This window comes from Crocodylus siamensis, chromosome 4 (genome assembly GCF_052110815.1).
Source record: "Crocodylus siamensis isolate JL-2025a chromosome 4, ASM5211081v1, whole genome shotgun sequence".
NCBI classification, from domain to species: domain Eukaryota; kingdom Metazoa; phylum Chordata; order Crocodylia; family Crocodylidae; genus Crocodylus; species Crocodylus siamensis.
Window position 1 is genome coordinate 133353472 of NC_143398.1, and position 24421 is coordinate 133377892.

General features: G+C 43.2%; 1 protein-coding gene across 2 annotated transcripts in view; it reads left to right on the forward strand.

Annotated features, from left to right (window-relative positions):
• The window catches only part of BORCS5 (BLOC-1 related complex subunit 5), a 127522-nt gene that overhangs the window by 88832 nt on the left and 14269 nt on the right, over window positions 1–24421 (forward strand). For both annotated transcript variants that reach the window (XM_090043842.1, XM_090043843.1), the window contains exon 3: window positions 4525–4682. In XM_090043842.1, the coding sequence (XP_089899968.1) occupies window positions 4525–4682 (158 nt within the window). The remainder of the gene's footprint in view (window positions 1–4524; window positions 4683–24421) is intronic.

Here is a 24421-nt window from a genome sequence, read left to right on the forward strand (position 1 = left end):
CTTCAAAAAGCTTGGGAGAAGTTTAACATTGGGCCAATATGTGAAAAGGGTAAATGAAATGACTAGGTGGTAATGTGAACATCAGTGTAATATTTGCCCCAAGCAAACAACTTACAAGGACTGGGGAGGATTCTCCATCACTGGAGAATTTTGGAATGAACTTCAAATGCTTTTCTAAAAAACTGATTCCAGTTTGAGCAGGAATTAGTTCAAGGAAGTCCTCATGCCTGAGAGAGGCAATCAGATTGGTTCTTTTGGGTCTTAGGCTCTATAACAAGGCTCAGGTACTCTACATAACATATTATAGAATGAATGATAATATAATGGATAATTCACCACAACCCTTTTCAAGGTTTGATGTTAAGATGATGTGACCATAATTACACAAGACATCCCATTTACCAGTTTTTTAAATGTTGGCACTGCACTGACTTTGCTGGTATTCTGTAACTTTGCCAATATTCAGAGAGATGAGGTTATATGGAGCACTGATAGTATGGCCTCATTTATAGATTAGATGTCCAGTTTGAGTGGCTGGGAGTCATGTGCTGCATAGACCACTCAACCACACCATATGGGCCCTTGCCCCCCACTATGTGGTGTGGGCAGCCTCTCTCGGTTCACAGCAGTATTTCCACATCATGTGGCAGCCATCGATCCTCCTGAATCCCCGTACCATGGACTTCCTCAGCCTTGCAGGCCATGCCATCCAACCTTGCCTTGCCCTGCCCTAGGACAGCCATTTGGACAGCCCTGGACAAGATGATAATGCGTCTCCTCTGGCCTTTCTAAACTAAATTACTGCATAACACAAATCATAGACCTTTGTGTCCTTGGGTGACCCAGCTAGAAATGGGTATTCATTCATTCTGACTGAGTAGAGGGCAAGTAGATGCAGGCCACACTGCTCCCCTGTGGGCCACTGGCTGCAGAAACTGGCATGCTTTAACCATACCAACATGGTAGGCTACTGGGTTCAGACCTTTTGAATATTTTGATATTTATACTATAAAAAAATTACAGTGACACAATAAAAGGAAGATGTATTTAAATGATGGTAATTGAAGTATGTATTTTTTTTTGCAAAATATCTGCTATTTCTGCTTGATTTATTGTGAAATGTAACAAAATGATAGGAGTTCATGTTATTTCTCAGCCTACAAAGTGATCCAGGACTCCTCAGGATTGTGTATAAAATTGGCTGAATCTGTATGTAGTTGGCAAATATGTCATGCACACACAAATGTTGTACTGGTGTTAGCTGGAGGAGTCTCTTGACAAGATTCTTGTATTGTCACTTTTGGTGTTACAGAAATGGCTTTAAACTAGGTTTTTTCCTGCTAAGTGGAAGGTGATTTTGATAGAAATATAAATCAATCTGGAGCAAGAAGATGACTAGTAAGGAGGGAAATAGTTTTAACATGCATCTGTTTTGCCAGGGAATTTGAAAACAGTCAAAGAAAGCTTTAATTCCCTGCATCAGCTAGCTATGTAGATGGATAAATAGATATCATCATGTGGTTTCTTTTTTTTTCCTTTTTTTAAGTGTTATTTAGAAGCTGAAGCATGAATCTCATCTGTTTGCCTAGTGGCAGTTGATCATCACCTTTGTGGTACGTTGTTTGACTGGACATAGAGTGAATGAGAGGAGCTCTTCTTACTACTATGGCAGGCTTCCAGCGCGGTCTATCTGTTTTACAGTACAGCTTAAATGCTAGGAATGTGTACCACTAGCCATTGCTAAAATATTTTGGGTACATGCAGTCCCCCAGCTTCCCTGTTCTTGGTAACCTGTTTTCCCTGTTCTTTCCAGCTAGCCGTGACATTCTCCACATATTCTGAATCTCAGAACTAGTTGAAGCACCTCAAGTGTCAAATATTCTTTGGGTCCCAAGCTGTATTCATATGTCTAGTTGGGTACTTCCCTACTGAGAAATAGGGCTGGCTGCCTGGAAAACAAGAATTCTGTTTAGAAGGGGAAAAAATGAGGTTTTGGAACTTTTTCTTTCTCATCAGAACACAACTGAGCCTTTTATTAATTTTTTAAAATGCAGATATTGACTCCTGCACCCCAGAACAGCTAATAGCCAAATACTTAGGGCTTGTTTCACCTGACATGTGGAAGACCTAGCTTCAAGGGTCTGCTCTGCTGATGCAGTTCTGGCATTTGACCCTTGGACTCTTGCATCCCATGTGAATGCCTGAACCACTAAACCAGAGAATGATGTCTCTTCCCTTCTCATTTGGTTCTGAGAAACCTTTCCCAGGAACATTTAATCAAAATCAGTATCTTTTTAAATAGCTTTGTTTTCAGTGAATTGGCATTGTCAAATAGGGAGAAACCATTTTGTTAAAGGAACTTTACAATCAGCTTTCTTCAGGAGCCAACGTACAATCTGTGTTTGCTTTCCATTCGCAACTTACTCGATCCAAATTCTGTACTAGAAGCAGGGCCTTTTTAGTGGGAAGTTCAGAAACTGGGCCAAAATTTTAAATAGTAGCTACTCTTTTTTGGACTTTAAAATGGGTTTGATTGCTCAGAAAATCTTGAGCCTCTCCTCTAAAATTAAGTCATCTAAAAATTGGGTGCTCAGATTACTAGTCTTATTTAGGATATGTTGGTCTTGGAAACCCTGTTCTCTCTTAGCATACCCCTTTTGAGATCAAAGTGTTGATTTCTCTTCTCTGTAGTGGAAAGATGACTTAGCATAAACACCTGCTTTCTTGAAGCATGGCTTCTGATTTGCTGTAAAAGAACGTGCAGTGAATGAAGTGTTACTGTTTATAGCACAGTACTTAGCAAGATTTAAAAAAAACCCAGCTAATTGCTTTCTTGACGATGGAAATTCTGAAGTTATAGTCCAAGAGGTCACTGCTTTGCCTATTTAACATTGTGCTCACCTCTGAATTTTATTTATAAGTCTGGAGATTGAGCTGGGTTAAATTTATTTATCATAGTACACATTTCCAAGTTGAGTGCAGAAGGCTAGAAAATACTTCCCTTTCCACATCATCACAAACAGCATCCTCAAAATGATTTACAGTCTGCTCTTTTTATTGTTACCTCAAAAATTTGTTCTGGATTATATTTCAACCAGTGAATTTTATAAAGAAAATCTATCTGAACCATTAACTTCTCAGTTCTCTTCAGCCTGTGATTTCATGGGTGTGAATTGGAGGTCTTTTTATTATATTTTAACTTCCTTTTTATTGCTTTTCACATTATGGAACCCAGAGCCAAGGTTCTTAAATACATAATATAAGCCTAAGGACCTTAAACAAATATGTGAACTTATTGAAGCCCTTTTTCTGGTTGTTTTCACAAGTTCTCACAGAGGGCTTGAAAATTCACCCAAATACCCAAAAGTAATTTTAAATTTCAATATCTTAGCTAGCGTATGGTTTCTAATCTGCTTGTGTGAGAGTAATAATTAATGTAAAAATAATTAGTCAATAGCATCAATTATTTAGCTGTTTGCTGCCAGGACCTGATTCCATAGGGAAGAATTATTTGTTCCTTTGTAAACCCCCGGCAAGACAAGTTCGGGTCTTGGGATGTTCTTATCGTAGAAGACTGGGTTTAAAAGATCCAGCAAAGCACTAAAAAGTACTTTGTTTCATGGCTAGTCTTCATTCTTTTTTAAGGTTTAGTTATGCATGTTCTTTGCCAGAGTATGGTGAAGGGTGACTCTCTCAAAGTCAATAGAAGATTTGCCATTAATATAATTGAAGCCAAGGTTTTAAGCCCATGCAGTTCTGTCCAGGACATTAGAGATTTTGACTATCATTGTGTTAACTTGGATTTTAATAACAAGTTTTTACTTCTCCTCTGTCCTTGGCCCACCCTGTTCTAATGTAATTGGCCCAGGAAGTGTAACTGTAGTGACACCGGGTTGGCAAGTCAGAAATCTTTTTTTATACTGTATGCCTTAAGGTAAGAGAATACTGTTGTTTAGGTAGAGCTAGTTTAGTAGTTAGTTATCTGTTCTGGTAACTTTATCTTCATTTCTGATTGAAGGGAGGGCAGTATAGCACCTTAGAGACTAACTGGTTCAAAGAGGCATGAGCTTTCATAGGCAACTGTATACTTTGTAAGATACTCTGAATGGAGTAGCAGCCAATGATCTGCAAAATAGATTTGACTTTTCCCAGTTTTTGTCAAATGATTTTTAAATCATGTGTTGGCAAGTATTCAATCTGAACTTTCCTTTGTTTCAAATGAGCATGATGTTCTCATGGAATTGTTTCCATTTCCTTCTGGATGTACTCACAATTCTCCATTTGAAATTGTTGTTGTTTTTAAGTTGATGGGTATATTATATTTCTATAAATCTTTAATAGCTAATGCAGTGCGTCTACCACTCATGATTTTTGTTTTCCTCCTTCCTATAGTCTTCATATGACTGTTATAGGACAGTCAAGTTTTGAGTCCTGAATTTAAAATTGATTGTCCTTAATATTTCTCAGGCTTTGGAGCAGTTGTTTAGCAGTCCAATTCATTCAGTTTATTCCCATCTCTTCTAGGGCTTCTCAGTGGGCAGACCTCACCTACAAGCACCAAACTGGAGAAACTGGACTCTCAGCAAGTGCTACAGCTGTGCCTCCGGTACCAGGATCATCTTCACCAGTGCGCAGAAGCTGTTGCTTTTGATCAGAATGCTTTAGTGAAACGAATTAAAGAGGTATGCCGTGTAGAGGGGTGCAGTCTTCTGCCAGGGAGAGAGATAAAAATGGGTCCATTGAAAGAGCATGGAATATGGACCAAGTTAACCACTCATGTGGTTAAATACTTAGCTTAAATACTTGGAACGATCGCTTAAGATTCCTTTAAAATAAGAACCTAAAGGGAAATGGTATATGAGAGAGAGATGTTGGTAAATTGAGTATGTTCTTGGCTTACACAGTGGGCCCCCCTAGCTATTTATTATCAGTACATCTGTTTATGCCATCTTCGATGATTCCCTTTTATACACGGAAGGAATACCTTTGTTACCATCGGTGCCATAAAGAAGCATGAAAGAGGTGACCTGGGAGCCTTTTAAAAGTACCCCTTTTATCTAAAACAGTAGAATTACCTAACTCTTTGTTTTTTTGGATTGGTATTGTAAAGATTCAGAAAAAAGAAAGGAAACTGTATTTGTCGCTCGTTCACCTTTTCTTGTGACAGGGAGAAGCTAGTATTCCTTTCATGTATTTCTGCAAAAGTACCTGGAAGAGCATTCCCAGTTGCCTCCACTGAAGGTCCTTGCCCTTTAAGAGAAGCATGGAAAACAAGTTATCTTCAGGAACCAGAGCCACTTGTGGAAATGAAACCGTCAGGTGGAGAAGTGAACCAGGCAGCTTGAGTATGTGGGGAAAATGGGGTGAAAAGCAGCATAGGCCTTGGAGGAGGTGAGATGAGAAACCTCTAGAGAGGAGTAAGGTAGAGAGGAACAAGAACCAGTAAGAGGAGGAAATGTTCAAAGTGGGTGCTCCATTCCCAACAGTGAGAGTTGTAGTTACCCAGTTCTCATGAAAATCTGGGTGCTTGCCTCGATGCTGTAATTAGGAGCTGAATTTCTGTCATCCATTTCTGAGCATCTTGGCTGCTAGTTTTACTGTCTCTTCCATCTACTTTTTTTCCCTTTTTTCTTAAGTATGAAATCTTCTTCTCTTGCTGCTGAAAGAATTGGTGACCTTTTGCATTTAAAGACAAAGGAAGTATAAGACCATTACATGAGGGTAGATCATGGGACTGGCATTCTTCTTCTGGTGTACAGCTCTTGCTGGTCCACAAAAGCAAGTGCTGCCTTATAAGTACAGTGCATGTGCGTGGCAGTTCTTAAATCACATTTTCCCACTCATTATGTGTTGTTTTTTTTGGAGTGGCAAATTCTCACGTGCATCTTCTTTTTCCCCAGCGCCTTTACACTTCAACTTTCAAAATGGCTCAGTTTGTGGAGCACTAAAACAAACTTTATAGAGTAATCCAGGTGTAAGGGAGATGTGGACATCTGGGTAGCCCACCTGGTGGTAGGGAGCCTGCTTACTCACTCAAGTGGCATGTTGCCCCCAGCTGCCCAGAAGTTGGATAGCCCTATCCTAACCTGAAGAATAGAGGAAAACACTTGCCAATATAGTATTTGTCAAGCATTGCAGAGACCCATTAAACTCACAGGATGTAGCACTGGGGTTAATTTTTACCTGCTTTCCATAAATGATGACCTTTTTTCCAGTGCGCCCTAGAGTTTAAGTCCCATGTGATGAGCTGAATAATATGATTCATGAGCTGTTTTGAGGAACCGCTGTGTCTTTGTCTTGCTAAGTCCAAAATGACATGGGAGCCATAAATTCTTCTTTTTGCTTTGGCACATCAAGAACTGAAGCCAGCTATTACACAAGATGTAAAGAAATCTGCAGATGTTGGTGACTCAGTTCACATAAATTCAGAAATTATTTTAATTGCCAACTTAATGACAGGGTAGTGCATTTATCTAAATAAATTTGGTAATTCTTTTGTCTATTTTCATGAGAGTGTAAGTATCAACATAATTTAAAGGAACAGTGTGAATGGCTTCTGCTACAATCTTGCTTCCTCTAGTTGGCCTTACTTTTTGTAGGAGACATGACAGAAACATCACAGTTTAATGACTGTGATACCTTCATTTGGCTCATCAATTTATGAGTTTACTTTGTGAACATAAATAATATGCTGGTTTGGGTGGCTGTCTGTCTAGGTAAAAAACAAAAACAAAATGTTTGGCCATAAAAGACGTAGCCATAGTTGTAGAAGTACAGCTTCTGATAGAGATGTAGAATAGTCTGTCTGCAAAGGGTGGCAGCAGCAGTCCCATAATACAAGGAGACAGTCTTTCAGTAAATATGGAAATCATTGGTGAGTTTGTATCTGTAGAGGCATTTCTACAGGCTATAAGCATGTTTGCACTAAAGGAGTTGTACAAAATTGACAATTGAAGTAGGGTAACTTTTGTGTGACAATAAGGTTCAGGGACTTGTCTACACAGAAGTTTCACCAATTCAGTTTAAATTCCTTTTAAAAATTCATTTTAATTAAACTGGTGCAAAAGGCTGTGTGGACACTCTTATGTTTGCTTTTAAACTAGTGGTTTCAATCTTTTTTTCATTTTGTGGACCCCTACAAAAATTTTGAAAGGAGGTACAGACCCCTTTTGAAACTTCAAATAGAGGTGCAGATCCCTTTGAATTGTAAATGTGGGCATTTACACACTTTTGATTGATCATAGTTATCTTTCATGGACCCCTTAGACATAGTCTTGAGATGCCCAGGGGTCCATAGATCACAGGTTGAAAACAACTATTCTAAATCAGGCTAACTTCAGTTGAGCTTATTTCAGCCTTACTGGTAGTGATCTAACTAAACTTTCCTGAAGACTAATTTCAAACTAATGCAACTTCTGTCTCTGTGTGTGTACGGCCTAAGAAAATATTGTATTAAATGTTACAGATCCTTTCACCAATATATATATAGATGTGTGTGTGTGTGTATGTGTTTTTAAAGAGGACTTTGCACAACAAAACAATCCAAATTTATGCAACTCTTGCCCTGTCTATGCTAACTCAAAGCCCTGTTTAAAATCCTACTACTGACTAGTATATTTAAAACCTGACTGATTTGCTATTAAGAGGTGCACAGATAAAGATATTTTTGGGCCAATACCGATGGCCGATTGTTGACCAGCCATACCGACCAATACTGATCCAATTGCTGATATGTAGCCCAGCAACATGGAGAGCAGCATCTGTCTGGAAAGTGTTGAGGGGAAGCGGGAGGGGAGGCCAGATCAAGGCCCCCGTTGTGAGCGAGGGAGTGGGGCTGGTGCAGGGGCAGGTGCTGCCCAGCTGGGGTAGAGCACGGGACAGAGCTACAAGTGGCTCGTCTCGGGGGTGTGAGGTGGGGCAGCTCCTGCCACTGCATGCATCCCCTAGGGAGTCATGGGGGGCACATGCCCCCCTGGATTTGTGTGTGGGGTGAAGGTGGGCTGCTGCTGCAGGTTGGGACTGGAGGCTGCATCAGGCTCTTCCTAGTGTGTGTGGCGGGGGGTTAACTGGGGCTACACTTGGGTGGGGAGGGAGGTCGTGGCACTGGGAGGGGGGGTTATAAGGTGGCTACAGCCACCCCAAAATTCACCATAGCCCCTCCTCTCAGTCCGCCACCTGCCCTGCCTTGCTCAGCCCAGGCACAGCCCCAGACCAGCCCCCACAGCAGGGAGCAGCTTGGCACAGTGGCTGCAGCAGCCCACCCTCATCCCACGCACACATCTGGGGGGGCCTCCCATGGGGGTGCATGCTATGAAAGGAGCCATTCCCCTGCACCCCCAGACAAGCTGCAGCTCCATCCTATGCCCCACCCTGGCTGTGCACTGCCTTCCCCTTCCTCTGCCTCAGCCCTCCCTCCTTCATCACAGGGACCTCAATTTGCTGCCTCCCCCTTCCTTCCCCACCCCACCCCACCCCATCCCAGAGACTTACTGGCTGGATGCTGCTCTCCACACTGCCGGACTGCGCTCCTGGCCATGTGCATGCAGAAACTGTGCACGTGGCATTTGTCAGCAATGTTATCAGCCAAAACAGGCTAATTGCTGATAATGTTGATTTTGTTTTTCATTGCCAGTATGATATGGACCAATGTATCAGTGTACCTCTAATAGCGAGGGACATTACTTCTTTCAGTTTGGCTTAAAAATTTGAGCCCTGTTTTCTTTTAAAAACAAAACAATAATGTTCCTGTTCGGTGTTATTTCAGCTTTCTCTCATGTATGAATTATTGACAGCTGAATCTCCATCTGTCAGAATATTGCTTTTATTCAACATTTCTTATCACAGGATTGCTAAATCACACTGCTGACATTTTTTCTTCTCGTTAAAGAACACGAGAAAAAATAAGTGTGGGGGGGGTGCAAGAGAGATCGAGACTATATTGGTGCATTGTTTATGGCACCTAACTATCTGCCAGCTTTGTATAAAAATGTCTTGGGTGTAGGTTTCTCTCAGTACATCTGTCCTCTGAATGCTGTATTGTGTAGGATGAAAACTGACAGCTTGTTGGATTAATCATACTCTGGGCATACTGTTCAGATAAATTGGAAGCCGATGGGAGAAGCTTATGTGATGACAGTGATGTGGAACCCAAGTGGATTTCTTTATGTATATCTGTGCTAGGGGCAAAAAAGAGGTGGGTAGGTTGGTGTGCATACTCACACATCTGTGTTCATGAAAGAGAGAACAATTCAGTAGCTACCATATTGTAAAATCTTCAAGTTGACAGGACAAATTGTAGTTTAACCTTTATTTAGCAGTTTAAGGGGAACCTCATCTGTTGGGGTATCCCCTATGAGAGTTAGATGCATTTTAGAAATAGGTGAAGTCACCCCTGTGTACAGAGTTCCCCGTGATCTGCTAAATGTAAGGTAAAGCAACAACTTATCTGTATATATTAGAATACTTCAAAATCCTGTGGGTAAAAAATTTGCCTTTTAGAATGAGCCGACGCTAGAGAGAGAAATTCCATATGTATTCTTCCTTACCCATTTCTGTAGTAAGGAAAGCTGAAGTCTAGAGATCTGGGTAAAGGGCTAGAAACCTGAAATTCTGTCAAGTCTATTCCCAGCTCTGCCACTGACTGATTCCCTGGACTTGTAAGGATTACCGGCAGTCTGGTTTTCCTCAGATGCTGTGCCTCAGTCTTTGAAAGTCCATAAAATGTAAGTTTTAAAATGTTCCTGATTTTTCACTACATGCTTAGCTTTCTCTGCAAATTCAAGTTCTTCCGAACAGTACAATTTCAGCATTCAAAATCACTAGTCACATGTGAAAATCTTGGACTGGCTTCTTTCCAAAGAGGCAAAAAAAGGTCTAAAAGCAAGTAACTACAGATTCCTATTTTAAAGAAGCTTCATGATATTTGGAATAGTTGATCTGACTGCTAGTTTGGAAGGAGTTGATGAAACTATTAAGTGTGCCCCCTTTGAAAAACAAAATGTAATTTCTATACACAGGTGGTATAAAATTAACAACTTGAGCTTGTAGTAAAAGCATACATATGACTATAATGTACATCTGTAGCTGCCATAAACAAGCCCAGAATGGTGATAACTTCCAGAACAAAGAATTTAACTAAAATCCAAAAAGCAGTGAGAAAATATTGACCTGGACCAGTGATTCTCAGTCAGGGTGATGTGCAATGTTAGCACAGTTAGCTATGCAAACACCTACATGATTCACAACAAAACCCAACATATTTCAAATAGAAATCCATAGCGTCAAAAACATTCTGACCTGTTGTGGTCTTTCTGAGATCTTTGCAACACAAGAATTGCTCTATTATTTTTCTGAAGTAAAAAATCAAATGCAAGGAAAGAGCTGGTATTTTCCAAGAGGAGTCTTGAGTCTAAGGGTCGAGAACCTCTGACAGACCTTACACAGTAGTAAAACATTGTCACAATTAAGACCAATATAAAATAAATATATGTAATAGACAATAAAGTTAATTTTAACATGACCTTCTAGATTTTTAACCATTGTCATGGAGTGATGAGTAGGTTAGTAGTTTGTTAGCTATAAAGAAGTTAATAAAGAAGTAATTGGTTTACCAGCTAGCTGATCATGAGTTATATTTATTATATTTGACTTGAATATTCTCCATGGCAACACCATATTTTATTGATTTAGTAGTCCAGAATGGGGCGTGCATGGATTTTTACCAGTCCATTGCAAGTAGTAGTTGGAATGTTTTCAGCTGGTGCATAGTAAAGTATCAGTGTGCATATTCTTAAAATTTGTAAGCAACTTGCAATAGCTTTTGTAGTTCTATAGTTGCCTAGCTTGAATCCAGATATATTTCATATAGTAAAAGTAGTTCATAATATATTTGAACATCTCCATTTCATTTACATCTAGAATTTATTTCTATACATGTCCAAACAGGTCTGAAAAGTAAAGCTGACCTTAAATACCTTCATAGATCTTGTGGAAAACTTTGAAAAGTTTTTATAACTTGTTCAAATAATGTGCTGTATATATTTATAATAAATAATGACAGCTTAACTTGTACTGTGTATTGGTTTCTCCAATCCTGATGTAACAAAACTCTACAAAAATACATATTTTGTTTGGGGGGGTATATCAATTTATAAATTCCATTTTGCTTTTGTGAGTTTCAGTTTCCATTTCAGCTGCAACTTATTTTTATGTCTTTCCTTTCATCATTCATTTTATAGTGAAAACTTGAATCTTGGTGGGGAGACAGTCTGATGAATCTGTGACAAAATGCCCAAAGGCCATTTCCATTGACTGGCTCTCATCTAAAGAAATGTGCTTGCTACTGGCAGGATGATTGACCTTAAATAGCTCTCTGTCCAAAAACTGGTGGAGGGTTGGTTGGTGGCAGTTGTAGGTATAATAAGGTTGTCCAAGTTGTTTGTTGGTTGGTGACTTCCACCGTGGCCCATCTGCAGTCCTGCAACTATCTCGGACATGATATGTTTAAACTTAGAGGCTAAGTGCAGGCATTCAAAAGCCGGAGCCTGAATTGATTCACTCTTTGCAGGGTAGTCCAATCTGCATAGGTTAAACTGATTTGCAAGTGAATAAGCATTCACTTTTGATTCCAGAAATGTAGGCACATGCCTGCAGTGGCTCAGGCCAGAAGCCAGGGGAAGCAAGCCCTCCCTTCCCTTCTGCAGTGGCTGGGTGAGGGAAAGCTGAGCTGAGGGAAAGGGCATAGCCAGGCCCCAGGTGGCCTGAGTATGATTCGGGAGGGGTTTAAACCCCCATCATAGTCTGTAGGGACCCCAGCTGCGGTGTGCCTAGAGGGGGAGGGAGGAAGCAACCCCCACTCCCTAAGAATTGTAAATCTTGTGTTTGGTCAGAGTTAAAGTGTGTGTATAAGAAATTCCTGTCTTAAACCTAAGTATCTCATTCAACTGGCACGTTGTTACACCCTTCAGAAACTAGAGCTCCATCTGTTAGACAATCTCTGGAGTAGGGAATGTTTTCAAGCAGCAAGGCTATTGTACTGTTGTGGTCTAGATAGCCAAAGTGTAAACTCCCATTGCCCAGGAGTGGGGAGTGTGCTTGCTAGCATGGTTTAGGAGACCTAGAGCTCGATCACTGCTCAGATCCCAGGGGCATAGAAACATGTGGGATTCATCATTTGGATCTAATCACTAGTGCTTGTCCAGAGAGCAGAGTGAGATGGCTAATGGGTGATGGTACGGCATGTACTTTTAGTGGCATTGCTGAACTGTCCCCTTAAGCACTGTTGTCATTGACTACAGTTTTCCCAATTACCATTGATGGTGACTCTGTATTCCATAGTATCAAAAAGTCAGACATTTGTTTTCCATAAATATAGAAAACTGCTGAATCTAGTTTCTTTTACTAAACTGGATTCAGCAGAAATGCAGGTACATATGTCAAGATGAGGCTTCCTCCATGGCCTAATTTAGGCCTGAAGCCAGGAAAATAATTTCCTTAAGTTCCAAAGTACTTCCCTGTCCATAGATCTCACTTTAGTATAAAAGTGCATCTCTTGAAAGAGGCAGCCTTAGAGGATTGAAAACATGCCTATTAATCAAAGCCAGACAAATGTGGAAGTAAAGGTGGGATTGCTTTGGACTGAACGTCTTAAGAGTCATTTTGCAAGGCAGTGTTAACTTCCAGTATTGACTTTCAAACAAAATTTAGCTGTTTGCTTCGCAAGCTGAAATTAGCAGAAGGCCAGATTCCAGGGAAAGTGTCTTGGGTATATAGTGTTTCTGAAATGCAGAAGAACTTGGTTTGAAATGTCACTTTTCTGTTTTCAGGATATTTAATGCTATGTTGCTATGCCTGTCATAAAAGCATATTAAAGAACATAATGTTCTGATAGGAATTCAGTGCATTAAATAAATTCTTCCAAGGCTTGGAGTTATGAAATTGATGAGAACCGTGGCAGTCGATCAGGTTTTGTGTTTCACATTACTGCTCTGATGAAGTGTTATATTTATAAAGAATGGAATTTACTGAGCAGGCACCAGCTTACAGAAAGAAATGTTTAATATTGTTAGATTGGGAGTTAGCATCATGCTCTTCAGTTAATCTCGCTTTTTTTCCCCACTTCCTTTTATCCAAATAGGCTGGTAGGTAGAATCCCAGAGTGTGAGAAGGCAGGTTACTTAGAATCACAGAAAAGCAGGGCTGGAAGACATCTCTGGAGGTCATTTAGTCAAAACCCCTGCCTGAGGCGGGCTCATCCCTATCCATACCATCCCATACAAATCCTTTTTACATAGTCAACCCTGTCACACAACTGACCTGCCACAGGTAAAGCAGGGGGGCAGCAGTGGTCAGCATCTTACCCAGCAAGAATCACATTTGAAAACATACCTGCGTTCACAAGGTGTAACTGTCACAGGAGCACTGAGGTGTCCTGTGCCTCAGATAAGTAAATAGCTGCCAATCAGCAGGGCAGTGCAGCTGTGGGTTGCTATAGCAACCAGCCAGTCAGGTGACCGGAAAGGGGCAGGGCCGGGCCCTTTATAACGGCTCAGGCCTGGGCCCAGCAGCCGTTCCCTTCTGGAAGCCGCAGGAGCAGGAGCTCTGCGGCAGAGCTGAGTGGCCTGAGTTGGTGGTGGCAGCCTTACCTTGCTGACCGGCTGCGATGATGCCAGGGATGAGAACACCCTAAAGGAAGGTAGGGTTGGGAGCCCTAGAGGGGCTCAGAGTTTGCATTACGAGCGAGAAGGCTCTTTGTTGGTTTCGTTACAGCCATTTGGGCTCGGCTTGTGTTATAGTTACTGGAGGACCAGGTGAGGCTGTAGGGGTGAGAGGAGGCCTCACGGGAGCTCCCCAATAACCTGGGGGTCCCGAGTGCCCAGTAGTGGCACAGTCAGCAGTGCCAGTGGGGCACTACTGTTTGCGCCAGAGAGGCGCGGTGTTGCGCCGGAGAGGTGCGGTGTGCGGGGTTTTGGACCCCAGCCCGTAAGGGCGGTGTTTTGCCCAGTGGGGCAGACGACCCAGAGAAGGGTCAAGGGGCCAGGCAACCTGAGCCCCAAGCGCGAGGAGCGCAGTTTAGGCCCCAGAGAGGGCGAGGCCCCAGAAGGGGCAACGAGAGCGCATGAAGAGCGCGGCATAGGCCCAGAAGGGGACAACGGCCGCGGAGAGCGCGGCAGAGGCCCCAGAGAGGGCGAGGCCCCAGAGGGGCAGCGAGCGCCCGTGAAGAGCGTAGCGTAGGCCCAGAAGGGGGCAACAGCCGCGGAGAGCGCGGCAGAGGCCCCAGAGAGGGCGAGACCCCAGAGGGGCAGCGAGCGCATGTGAAGAGCGCGGCGTAGGCCCAGAAGGGGGCAACGGCCGCGGAGAGCGCGTCATAGGCCCCAGAGTGGGGCAGCGGGCTGAGTAGTAGCCCAAGAGTGTAACAGGCCCAGGGGCGCCAGTAACAGGGCAGTGGCTACGGGCCAGGCCCAGGGGCGCAAGGTGGGTGACGAGCCCGGGGAGCCAGAGGGGGCGCCAGAGGGCAGGGGACCACACAACATCCCGGGGAACAGCTGCGAGGCTTGGGGTGTGCTAAAGGGGAGGTTTGGAGGCACGCATAGCCCTTAAGGCAGGGGTGCACAGAGGTACCCCATATGGAGTAGGGGCAGAAACATATGTACCGTTCACCCGGGGGATAAAGGCAGCCTCCCATCTAAACTTATTTATTATCAAAGTCATGGCGGGCGAGAATCAGAGGGTGCTGAATTACCTGAAGTGACGGTAGGGGGCGCTAGGGAGTACATGGCCGCTCCTAGGCCCCACTCCCTCACAGTAACCTTTTTATTAATGTCAAGAATGTATTAGGTAGAGCCTGGGTACGCTGCCAACATGCCTTCATTGTGTTTAACAAGATAGTCTAGCTGGTATTAAGGGCTGAGAGAATCCAACCAGCATTACTTCCACATGTGACAGACTGATATTTGAGTTTTATCCTCTGATGTATTAATTTATTGTGTGACTTCATTTCTTTGTAGGTCCCCTTCACCTCTGTTCCTAGCACACTTGTGACCGGCTGGCCTGCCCAGCTTACTTCTGTCTCTCCTGAATGATCCCTGTTTGGGAAAGCAACTAGATTAGTTTTGGTGGAATAGCCTTTTCAGGTTATTTTCCCCATATAGAAGAGCCCTTAACCAAACAAGAACTTCCAACAAGTAGCTCAAACAAGAATAAAAGGCAGCAAACACTTCCTTGGAGTCACTAAAATCTTAGCAGATGTGAGTCTGAATTCACATGTGGAGCAGATCAAATGAGCTGTAAAAAAAAAAAACCAAAAAAAACCCCCCAACAAAACAAAACCCAAAAACAAAAAACCCCCAAAAACCAACAACAACAACAAAACTCCCAAATCAAACCAAAACAAAAAGAACCACCCCTCTCCCCCAAATGTAGGTACAGTCCCTGAATTTGTGTTTCCATAATGTATTTCCAGCAGGGACAGGTTACTAATGCCATTTGTGAAACCTCATCTGGGAACACTGCTTACAGCTCTGGTAGCCTGTACTTGGAAAAGCAGAGTTCAAACAAGAACAGCTGCAAAGAAGTTTTGCTGGGATGACCAGGGGCCTCTTACAACAACCTCTCTTCAGGAGAGGAGTCTAGAATAGCTAGGCTTGTTTAGTTCAAGAAAGCTAAGGTGGGGAAGGAGCCATGATTTGGTCTCCTTAAGTATATTGGAGGGAGATTGACACGCTTCTTCCTCCTTGGTGTTTACTGTGTCACAAGCAGCTTCTAAAATACAGTGTTGGCACACAAACAAATGGGCATGAATCAACTGTGGAAATTAGGAGGAGGTTTATAACCACTGGAGCTGTGTGGTTCCAGGACAGTCTCCCCATCAGCGTAGAGTGTGTGTGTGTGTGTGTGTCTCCCCATCAGCGTAGTGTGTGTGTGTGTGTGTGGTAAACGACTTTGCTTATTTTCAGATGAAGGTTGTTATTCTGAGTGGGATTATAAAATACAATTGCTTTAGGCAGAAGGACATTGGATTTTGACCCAGGAGACCCCTTCTGGTTCTCTGTTCCAGTAAGGAGATGCCATCTTTACACAGTTATCTTCCAGATAGTTTCAGAGTGACAGCATACTTCAAGACTGCTGAACTTTTTCCATTGTTCCCTATCTTCAGTATGTAATGCTTTGCCTGCGGGCCTTGTTCGGCTGAAATTTTCAAGGTGCTAATCCCTCCCCATAAGTGATTTCCCCCCTGCCCCTTGGAAAATATGAGCAAGGAACAACTCTGCTGTACTTTATCCTAAGTGAAAAATTATTTGTAATCTCTTTTTCTCTCTCTTCTTTTATAAGAAGATGTCTACTGCTGCAGTATTTGTGAAGGCAGTAGGATTTGGCAAGGCAGATGACCCTCACTGAAAATGATTCAAAGATAACCGCTGGCCAAATTGTCTTCCTTTTAAAGAACAGCAGTCTCATAAAATGGAGTTTTATAAGAGGGTGTGCACTTGAATTAAGTGCATTCGTCTCCTATACACTGGTTAAGGTTTTTTTCAAAAGTAGGCTCCCAAAGTTAGGCTTCTGAATTCTGGGTTAAGTGCTGTTGCAGAAGTGGCCTTTGAGAGGCAGAAGGTGCTCCATATATTCAAAAAATTGGGCTGCTCAAGACACAAACATACCTTTAGATGCTCAAGTCTAGGCACCCATTTTTTTAAAACATTGGCTGCTTTTATCTCTTGAAATGCCTAATATACAGAATCCCAGAAGTGTGTTTTTTCTGAACTTATACTAGCAGCCCCTTAACTGGCACTTTCACGTAAATCAGATGTGATTTGTCTAGATGATTTCATGCTAGAAACATAGCAAAATTACCCCCTTTTTCAGTGTAAATAATTTTTCTCCGCCTCCCTTTATGAATGTAAGGGTTTTTTTGTTAACATTTGCATGAGACTTGCATGGATATAAAAAGATCTCCTCTTAGTAATTACATGACTTGTTGTGAGTGATTATCTCTGAGGGCCCGTATAAAAAGCTGAATAGAATATAGCACAGTGTGTAGCGGCAAATGCTTATGACGCTTGACACAGTCCAACTTACTGTATCCTCCTGGACTACTCTAGTATACTGGGAGAGAAACGGGAATTACTTGGAGCCCCCAGCACGGTACAGATGCTGCCATTTGGATGTTCTAAAGGCATATGTAAAAAATTTCTGTGACAGGGGTTCAGCAAATGTAGCTTGAATTCGTGCATCCAGAGCCAGGTAAGCTTCAAAAAAGCAAGGAAAAAGATGGCATGGTGATCGGCATGATGGGCAAGCACAGTGGTTGCTAGTATATGCAAGGCCCAGCGCATGGAGCAGTGATGTTTATTCAAAAAGCGGTAGATGTTTAAGGCCAAAAGAGGACCATTAGAGTCTCCCTGCTAACTGAGCCCATGGACAGTTTCCCCGGTAGTCTAGGTGCAAACTGAAAGCTAACCACTTGCTTTTCAAATTCCTCTGCTTTGTTTTACCTTTTGGGGCTTGAAATAACTGGTCATGCCTTGTGCATTTATTTTGGGGTAGAAATTAAAAGGCGTCCATTGAGCCGTCTAAAAGAGGCCTGGTTTTCAGGTGAGAGTAAAGCAGAGTGCAGCCCTTCCTGAGAGCCAAGTAAGTTCCTTTAGGTTCAGTCCCCACTCCTCCCGTCCTGTCCTATCCCTTCCCCTCCCCACAAAAAGAATCCCAAAGTCATGAATCGCTTTCAGAATTAGTCTCTCCCTCCTTTGTGTGATATCTTAAAGGCTTGCTGTGGTCTTGGGCTAGTTTGCTGCAGAAATACGTGCCTTTTAAGTTTTATGATGTTTCAGGTGTCCTCATTGGGAGCTTTCAGAAGGCTGTATTGTATGTGTGAGTGGAAGTGTAGGTTTCAGAAACTGCCAGACTGTTCAGGCTCCAAAATGAAGGCAGGATGGATACACCACCTTCAAAGGCTGTTGTCCTGGATATGAAGGTGTTTTCTTGTATTGAAGAGTGATTCTCCCAATCTGTATGTGCTCTTTCCTGATGAAACGGCCAATCCAGAGAGAGTGAATCTCTCAAAACAAAACAAAACAAAACAAAATAAAAACAAACCAGCAAAAAACCCCATAATGACCAGTAACCCAAATGACATTGAGATTCTTCTGCTGTAGAAGGATGTAGAAACACATTAAAATTCCTTTCTTAAAAGGACGAAGGGACAGAGGATGAGAGCTTGCTCCCTTTAGCTATGCCATGTTCAACCTTTGCTCAGCCTCATTCAAAGTAGGCAACTTGCAGGCCAAATGAGGGGTGCAGGGTCAGTTTGCAGACCGGATCAAACCCCATGTGCTAGAATTGTGCCCCACCACTTGTCTGTGCTGGGATTGGATTCCAAGGCCCTGTGCTGCCTCCATCTGGACATCCAGCTCTGGAGGCCTCTCACCAACCCCACATGCCAGGATTGAGCCATGCACTGCCCTGCATGCCTGATCTAGTGGGTCTGCATAGAGCCCCACGGGCTGGATGACACAGTACCTAGGACTGGATCTGGCCTGTAGGCTGGGGATTGAACACCCCTGAGAGATATGCTTCCTTGACTTACATTATGTCTAAACCTTTAAGAGAGTGGCAAAGTTCAGCATCTCATTTTTAGCAGATTTGTCTTGGTCTAATTGAAAAGAAAAGAAGCAGCTGTCAGCTCCTGGGAGTGAAGATGTGGATAACAACTGCCTGAAAACTTAATGATATTGACTCTGACAGCATATTTTCAGTAAATACCTCTTAACTTTTTAAAAAGAAAACAGTGATCTTTATAAGAAACATCTCATTTAAAAGCTTAACTGCTTTTTTTTAAATCAAAGTCACAAAGGTTGTTGTACAGATAGAAAAACAACTTGCATAAAACTCCACTTTGATAGAAATTAGTCATTTTGACATGTTGGAAATGCAGATCTGAAATTTATAGTAAAGGGAAGCTTTAATGGTAAATAACACTTATGGGTATTGTAGTCTATAGCATTCCAGCTGGGGCTGGGAATGTTTTGGATGAGTAATATGTCATCATTGTAGAATCAGGAAGTGGGGGAATTGGAGGCTGTATTTTTATAACAGAACTGTTTGGTAAGTTGACATCAGAGGTTCTGTAAGTTAGCACTGGGCTGTCCAAAATGAATGAGTGTTTTTCCTGCAACCATTTAATTAAAGACAGGCAGGGGCTTTTTCATTTATTTTGTAGAGGCTCATTGCTTCAGAACAGAAGTTCTTTAAGGACACCAAAATTAAATTTCACTGCCTTTGTGCCCCCTTGGACATGTTAAGACTGCATTTTACTTGCTGAAGTTAGGCAAAGGGCTAGTGTTTTTAAAATGGCTCAGCATTTTATGGTGCTGCATGTATGGCAGTCCCTAGTTATTTAGAGCTTTTTACAGGTCAAAACCAATGCTGTACCTTTTCATTTCTACCCAAAAACTAATAGGCAGAGAACATAGGTGCCCTAGTATGTGCACTCCAATTCCTATTTGAGTGAATAGTCATTTCATAACTAGTTTCACTCTGTGATTGCTGTTAAGGTGTAACTTCATGTCAGGCATAGCCATACACCTGGAAAATGTTAGTTTTTGTTAAATCAATCAAATGAACATCCAGTGAAGTGGAGAAAATTTACTGACAAAATTAGTTCCTTGACATTGAGTGTGGTCGCATATGAAACAGATTAGCACTAGGCAGGGGTAGGAATGGCAGAGGATATAAATGCTTTAGAAAAGTGGATACTGAGATACTATTTGAACTCTTCATGATGACAAATTTTGTTAACTTCCATGTTTCCGCAACAAGGGGGGAAAAGCTTGGGTTTTTTTCCAACTTACTTTTGTCACTCATAAGTATAAACACAATATGTGATATACTTTCTTAAGAGTTTTAAAACCTTAAGGGACTATCTGCTGCCCAGAGCAGAATACCAGGGAGGGAGTTGGTTATTTTGGATAGGAGCCTAGTGATGATTCACTTCTCACAGATCTCCAGGGAAGTGTTAGCCTCTTAATTTCACCAGGATACGTACAAACCTCAAAGTTATTATCTGGCACTTGAACTGGCAACCAGTTTTACCATGTGTAAATAATTATTACACTGTCTGTCTCAATAGTACCCTGCAGTGGTGACTTGGGCAGATTATCTGTATAGTGTATTAGAAAGTATTGCTTCTCATTAGTCTGAAAAGTGTTGGCTTTTTTTTTTAATTTGATCTCTAAGTTGTTCTTACCTTCAACTTCGCTCTTAGCCATTGTCATAAAGACAAGAATAAGAATTGTGCATAGCAGGTTTTAACATTAGTAGACAGGAGTTGTCCACAACAAAATCTTCTGTGGGAATTATATTTAATCATGCAACAGTAGGAACAGGTCTCTTTTCATGTTGGTTGTATTTAAGCTGTATAGTGAAGCTTAGTAGATTGACTTTTATTAGTAGATGTTTTGGATGGGGAATCCAGGAAAAAGATGACAAAGCTGAGATGGAAATACAAAGTGCTCGAGCGAGGGACTAACAATTGAGAGATGGGGGAGAGGGGGGGAATGCGACTAGGTTACATACGATACAATGTTAGCCAACTAAGCCCGGGGGTGGGGGGATGTGGAAGGGGGAAGGGGGGGGGGGTCGCGACGCTGAGAGAGAAAGGAGATAGATACACACATACCCGTTACAGTGGTCCGCAATGTTGGAGGAAGTGGCTCGGAGAGAGCATCTCAGTCCATAAAGTCCTATCGCGGGGGTCCTCTTCAGGCGGGGCAGGGTCGACCATGGCGGCGAAATCCTCTCGACGCGGGGTGGGGGGTGCAGTTCAGGCGGCAGTGTCCTCCGGGTCCGGTCCAGCGGCGGCTCATCTGGAGGGGTCGGTGTACTGGCGGTGGCCCGTGATGTGCTCCACATAGATGTCACGGGACCAGTGGATGGTGTCGGACACCATGAGGTTAGTTCTGTTCCTTGCTCTGTCATTGGCCTGGGGGCTGATTTTACTGAACCTCGACAGGTACCTCCTTCGGGTTATTTAGAGCTATCAGTGTAAGAGCTCAGCATGCCCCATGCAACGTATTGATTACAGTGACCACCAATGAGTCCAGGGTCAAGCGACGACTGGTACACACCACTCCTTCTGCTGGGATTCTTGAATAGTCATCATTACGAGATTTATCGCACCTGGGAACAGACTCCTTGGACTGAGTCCCTGGTTCCCTGGGGTACACACGATTTGGACTGGCACTGTACCAGCCTTTGTTGTGCAGCTGGGCAATTGCTGCCGCTAGCTGTCACACTCTCCATCTTATAACTGCGTGGCAAACAGTTTTGGCTAGCAGCATTGCTGACTAGCAAACAATCTGCTGAGGATATTGCATTTAAGCAAAGAGAGCCGCCAAGTGCCTACAAAGCACTCAACAGCGGGGTAGAACACCCCAGTTGCACTGAGCCAAGGTCTGGTGGCCACCCCCTTCATCAGCCATCGGCAGGAACTACGGGAAGATACTTGGCCCAGTCCTACTGCAACTATGCAACCAACTATGTGACCAAACCAGAGCATTTCCCTCAAAAGAGACTCCTCCTTAAGAGAGTCATAAGTGATTCAGTTGTATTCTCTGTGCTTCGGTTCTCCTATCTGTAGAATGGGGAATAATGATACTGATTTCATTTGTGAAATGCTTTAAAAAATCTACTGAAAAGAAGTACTCTCAAATGCATTTAGTTGGTAATTATTTTGACACAAGCCTCAGAGCTTCATAGCAATATTTAAGTGAAAAGAGATTCCAATGAGATCTTATGTTGAGGACCCTTTGTTAGGGGTCTGGTTAAAGGAAAAAATAGAAGCACTGAAGGGAGCTTCTGAGAGACATGCATGATACTGCAGTCAGGGGTTGTGGAAGACACAGATATATAGCTTATACCAGGGGTGTCAACCTCTTTGCCTCCCCGTGGGGCTGGATTGAGACCATGAGGCTCCTCCAGGCCATTTCCAGACCCATCCCTGACAGCAGGGCAAGCAGCAGTGGCATTACCTCTTGCAGATGCCTGAGTTGGCTCAGGAAGCTTCTTGAATTAGTGTTGCCACCTTCCCACTCTGGACTTTCCAGTACCTCCAGGAATCCCTCTTGAATTTCCAGTCCCTCCTTCAGGAGGCTAAATGACATGACTCCATGGGCCAGATCTGGTTAATGTTCTATTTGTTCGACACCCCTGGCCTATACCATGCAAAGCTCATATAATTTGTATAAAACCCTTTATTTTCAAATAAATAACTTACGGGTTGATTTAAATCAGGGGTGCTCAAACTCCTGTGCATCTGACCACAGGACTCCCTATGCGCTGGGAAATTTGGTGGCAAGACAGCAGTGGCTACTCCCCCCTGCCAAATTCCTAAGTCCTATGTGGCCGGTCACAGCCAGGCTGTATCCCTTACCTCCCATGGGACTGGACCATTTCCACTGCCCCCCACATATCTAGATTGGAGGCAGGCCCACCCTTCCCCATCCAGGGGCCAGGCTGGGGCTGAAGAACTTCCCCTTTCCCTCTCTGCAGGGCCAAGTCAAGCCCTCTACCCCCACCACCCCACGGGACTGGGTTGGGCCAGGCTATGTCCCATTTCCCTCCCCTCCCTCCTCATACTGGACCCTGCCTCCTTCCCCCATCCCAAGAGACTGAGTCAAGCTCCCTGTGGAGCTGGGCTGCCACACCCTCCCCCCAGCCTCTTCCATGTGGCCAGATGGGGCCTCCTGCCCCACTGTCTCTAGCACATACAACCTTGGTCCACAAAGGTGAATGATTAAGAGCAACTTTGCCTTATACATTCTGTAGTCTTGGCTCAATTTACATGGTGCAGCCCAGCTACCAGTACCATACTAACATAACAGCTTTGGCATAAAGCAGTGATTCTCAACCTTTTAGACTCGAGGCATCCCTGGATAGACTTGAGGCACCCACTGGAAAATGTCAGCTCTTACTTTTCACTCATTTTTTGCCTACAGAAAGAAACTAGAGGAATTCTTCTGTTGCAGAGAATGCAAAGTCCACAACTATGGATTTTTTTGACATCTGTAGTGCAGGCTTTGATTTCCATTTGAAATTCTCAACCATAGCACCCTGGTTGAGAATCCCAGGCATAAAGAAACACTGGAGGTTTACAGATGTGGAGTCTGGCCCAGATTCCAGCATACTGTTTAATCCAGTAGTGCTCAATCTTTTGTTCTGCTGCCTCCCTCAACCCCACACCTCCTGGACTGGGCCCCAGTGTCTCTACATGTAGATCCAGCTTGCTGTCTTACCTGCAGGACTCCCCACAGGTCTGGAAATTTGACAGTTACTACTCCTATCACCAAATTTTCAGGCACCTGGGTGCCCCTGCCTGCTGGATCTGGGCCAGGGGTTGAGCATCCCTGGCTTAATCTCTGCTGATCTAGTTAGAATTAATGTGTGTGATCTCCCAGCCCCTGGTCATGCATGCATACTGAATGAACTCTTGGTGACACTGGCATCAGAGGCAGGTTACATAACCAGAAAAGGAGATGGCTACGCTGAGCTCGGTCTTCGATGTGGCAACCAAAACTTGAAAGCATCCAGTTCACTAACGTTTACCTGGCAGCAACTCAGCAAAACTGTATTGGCAATGGACACTGCCACTCAAACAACAGGGCTCAGGATTTCTGACTGCTGCCTATGTCTCTTGCCTGCGGTATTCTGCACTGTCTGGGTTATCCACCCTCATACACTTTGCATTTATCATCACAGGAGCAACAGGGAACATTAATACGATATGACACTTATCAACAACCAAAAAAGGCAACCCAGAAACAATATTTTCTCTAGCATGTGACAGAGAAAGGGGTTGCCTTCAGCTTGGCATGCATTGCTTTAAGAGCATTTCCACCCCAGCTCATCATGACTAATATTCCATGCAGTCATGTTCCTATCTGTCGTTTCTCAGATTCTGTGCAGCTACAAGAAGAAACTCATTCATGCTGACAGCATGCAGCAGAGGCCATTTAAGTGGAAGGCATTGCTCTAATAAGTGAGGAAAGAAATGTGACTAGCAGAAGGGAAAGGTAGAGTTAAGGTCAATTTTATAGAACCTCCTAGGACTCAAGTTATTGGTAGATCCACTGTTCAGGTGCTAGGAAAACCTGCTGACAAAGAGGTATAGAAGTCTCTCTCTTTGGTAATGCAAAACTCTAGAACTCTCAGTTCAGAGGTGATACCATTTATTAGACCAACTAAGAAATTGCAGGCCCACATGCCCTTTCTCAGGCTCAGGGGAAATTAAAGATGGTAAAAAGTCCCCATAGTTAAGAAATAAAAATTCATTTTTGCACAAAGGCAGCTATCTTCAGCTCCTCTGTGTTCATGAGAGGTGTCTTTCTGAGTTGTTCTTCATCTTTGAACCAAGAGTTCTAGAGTTTTGCAT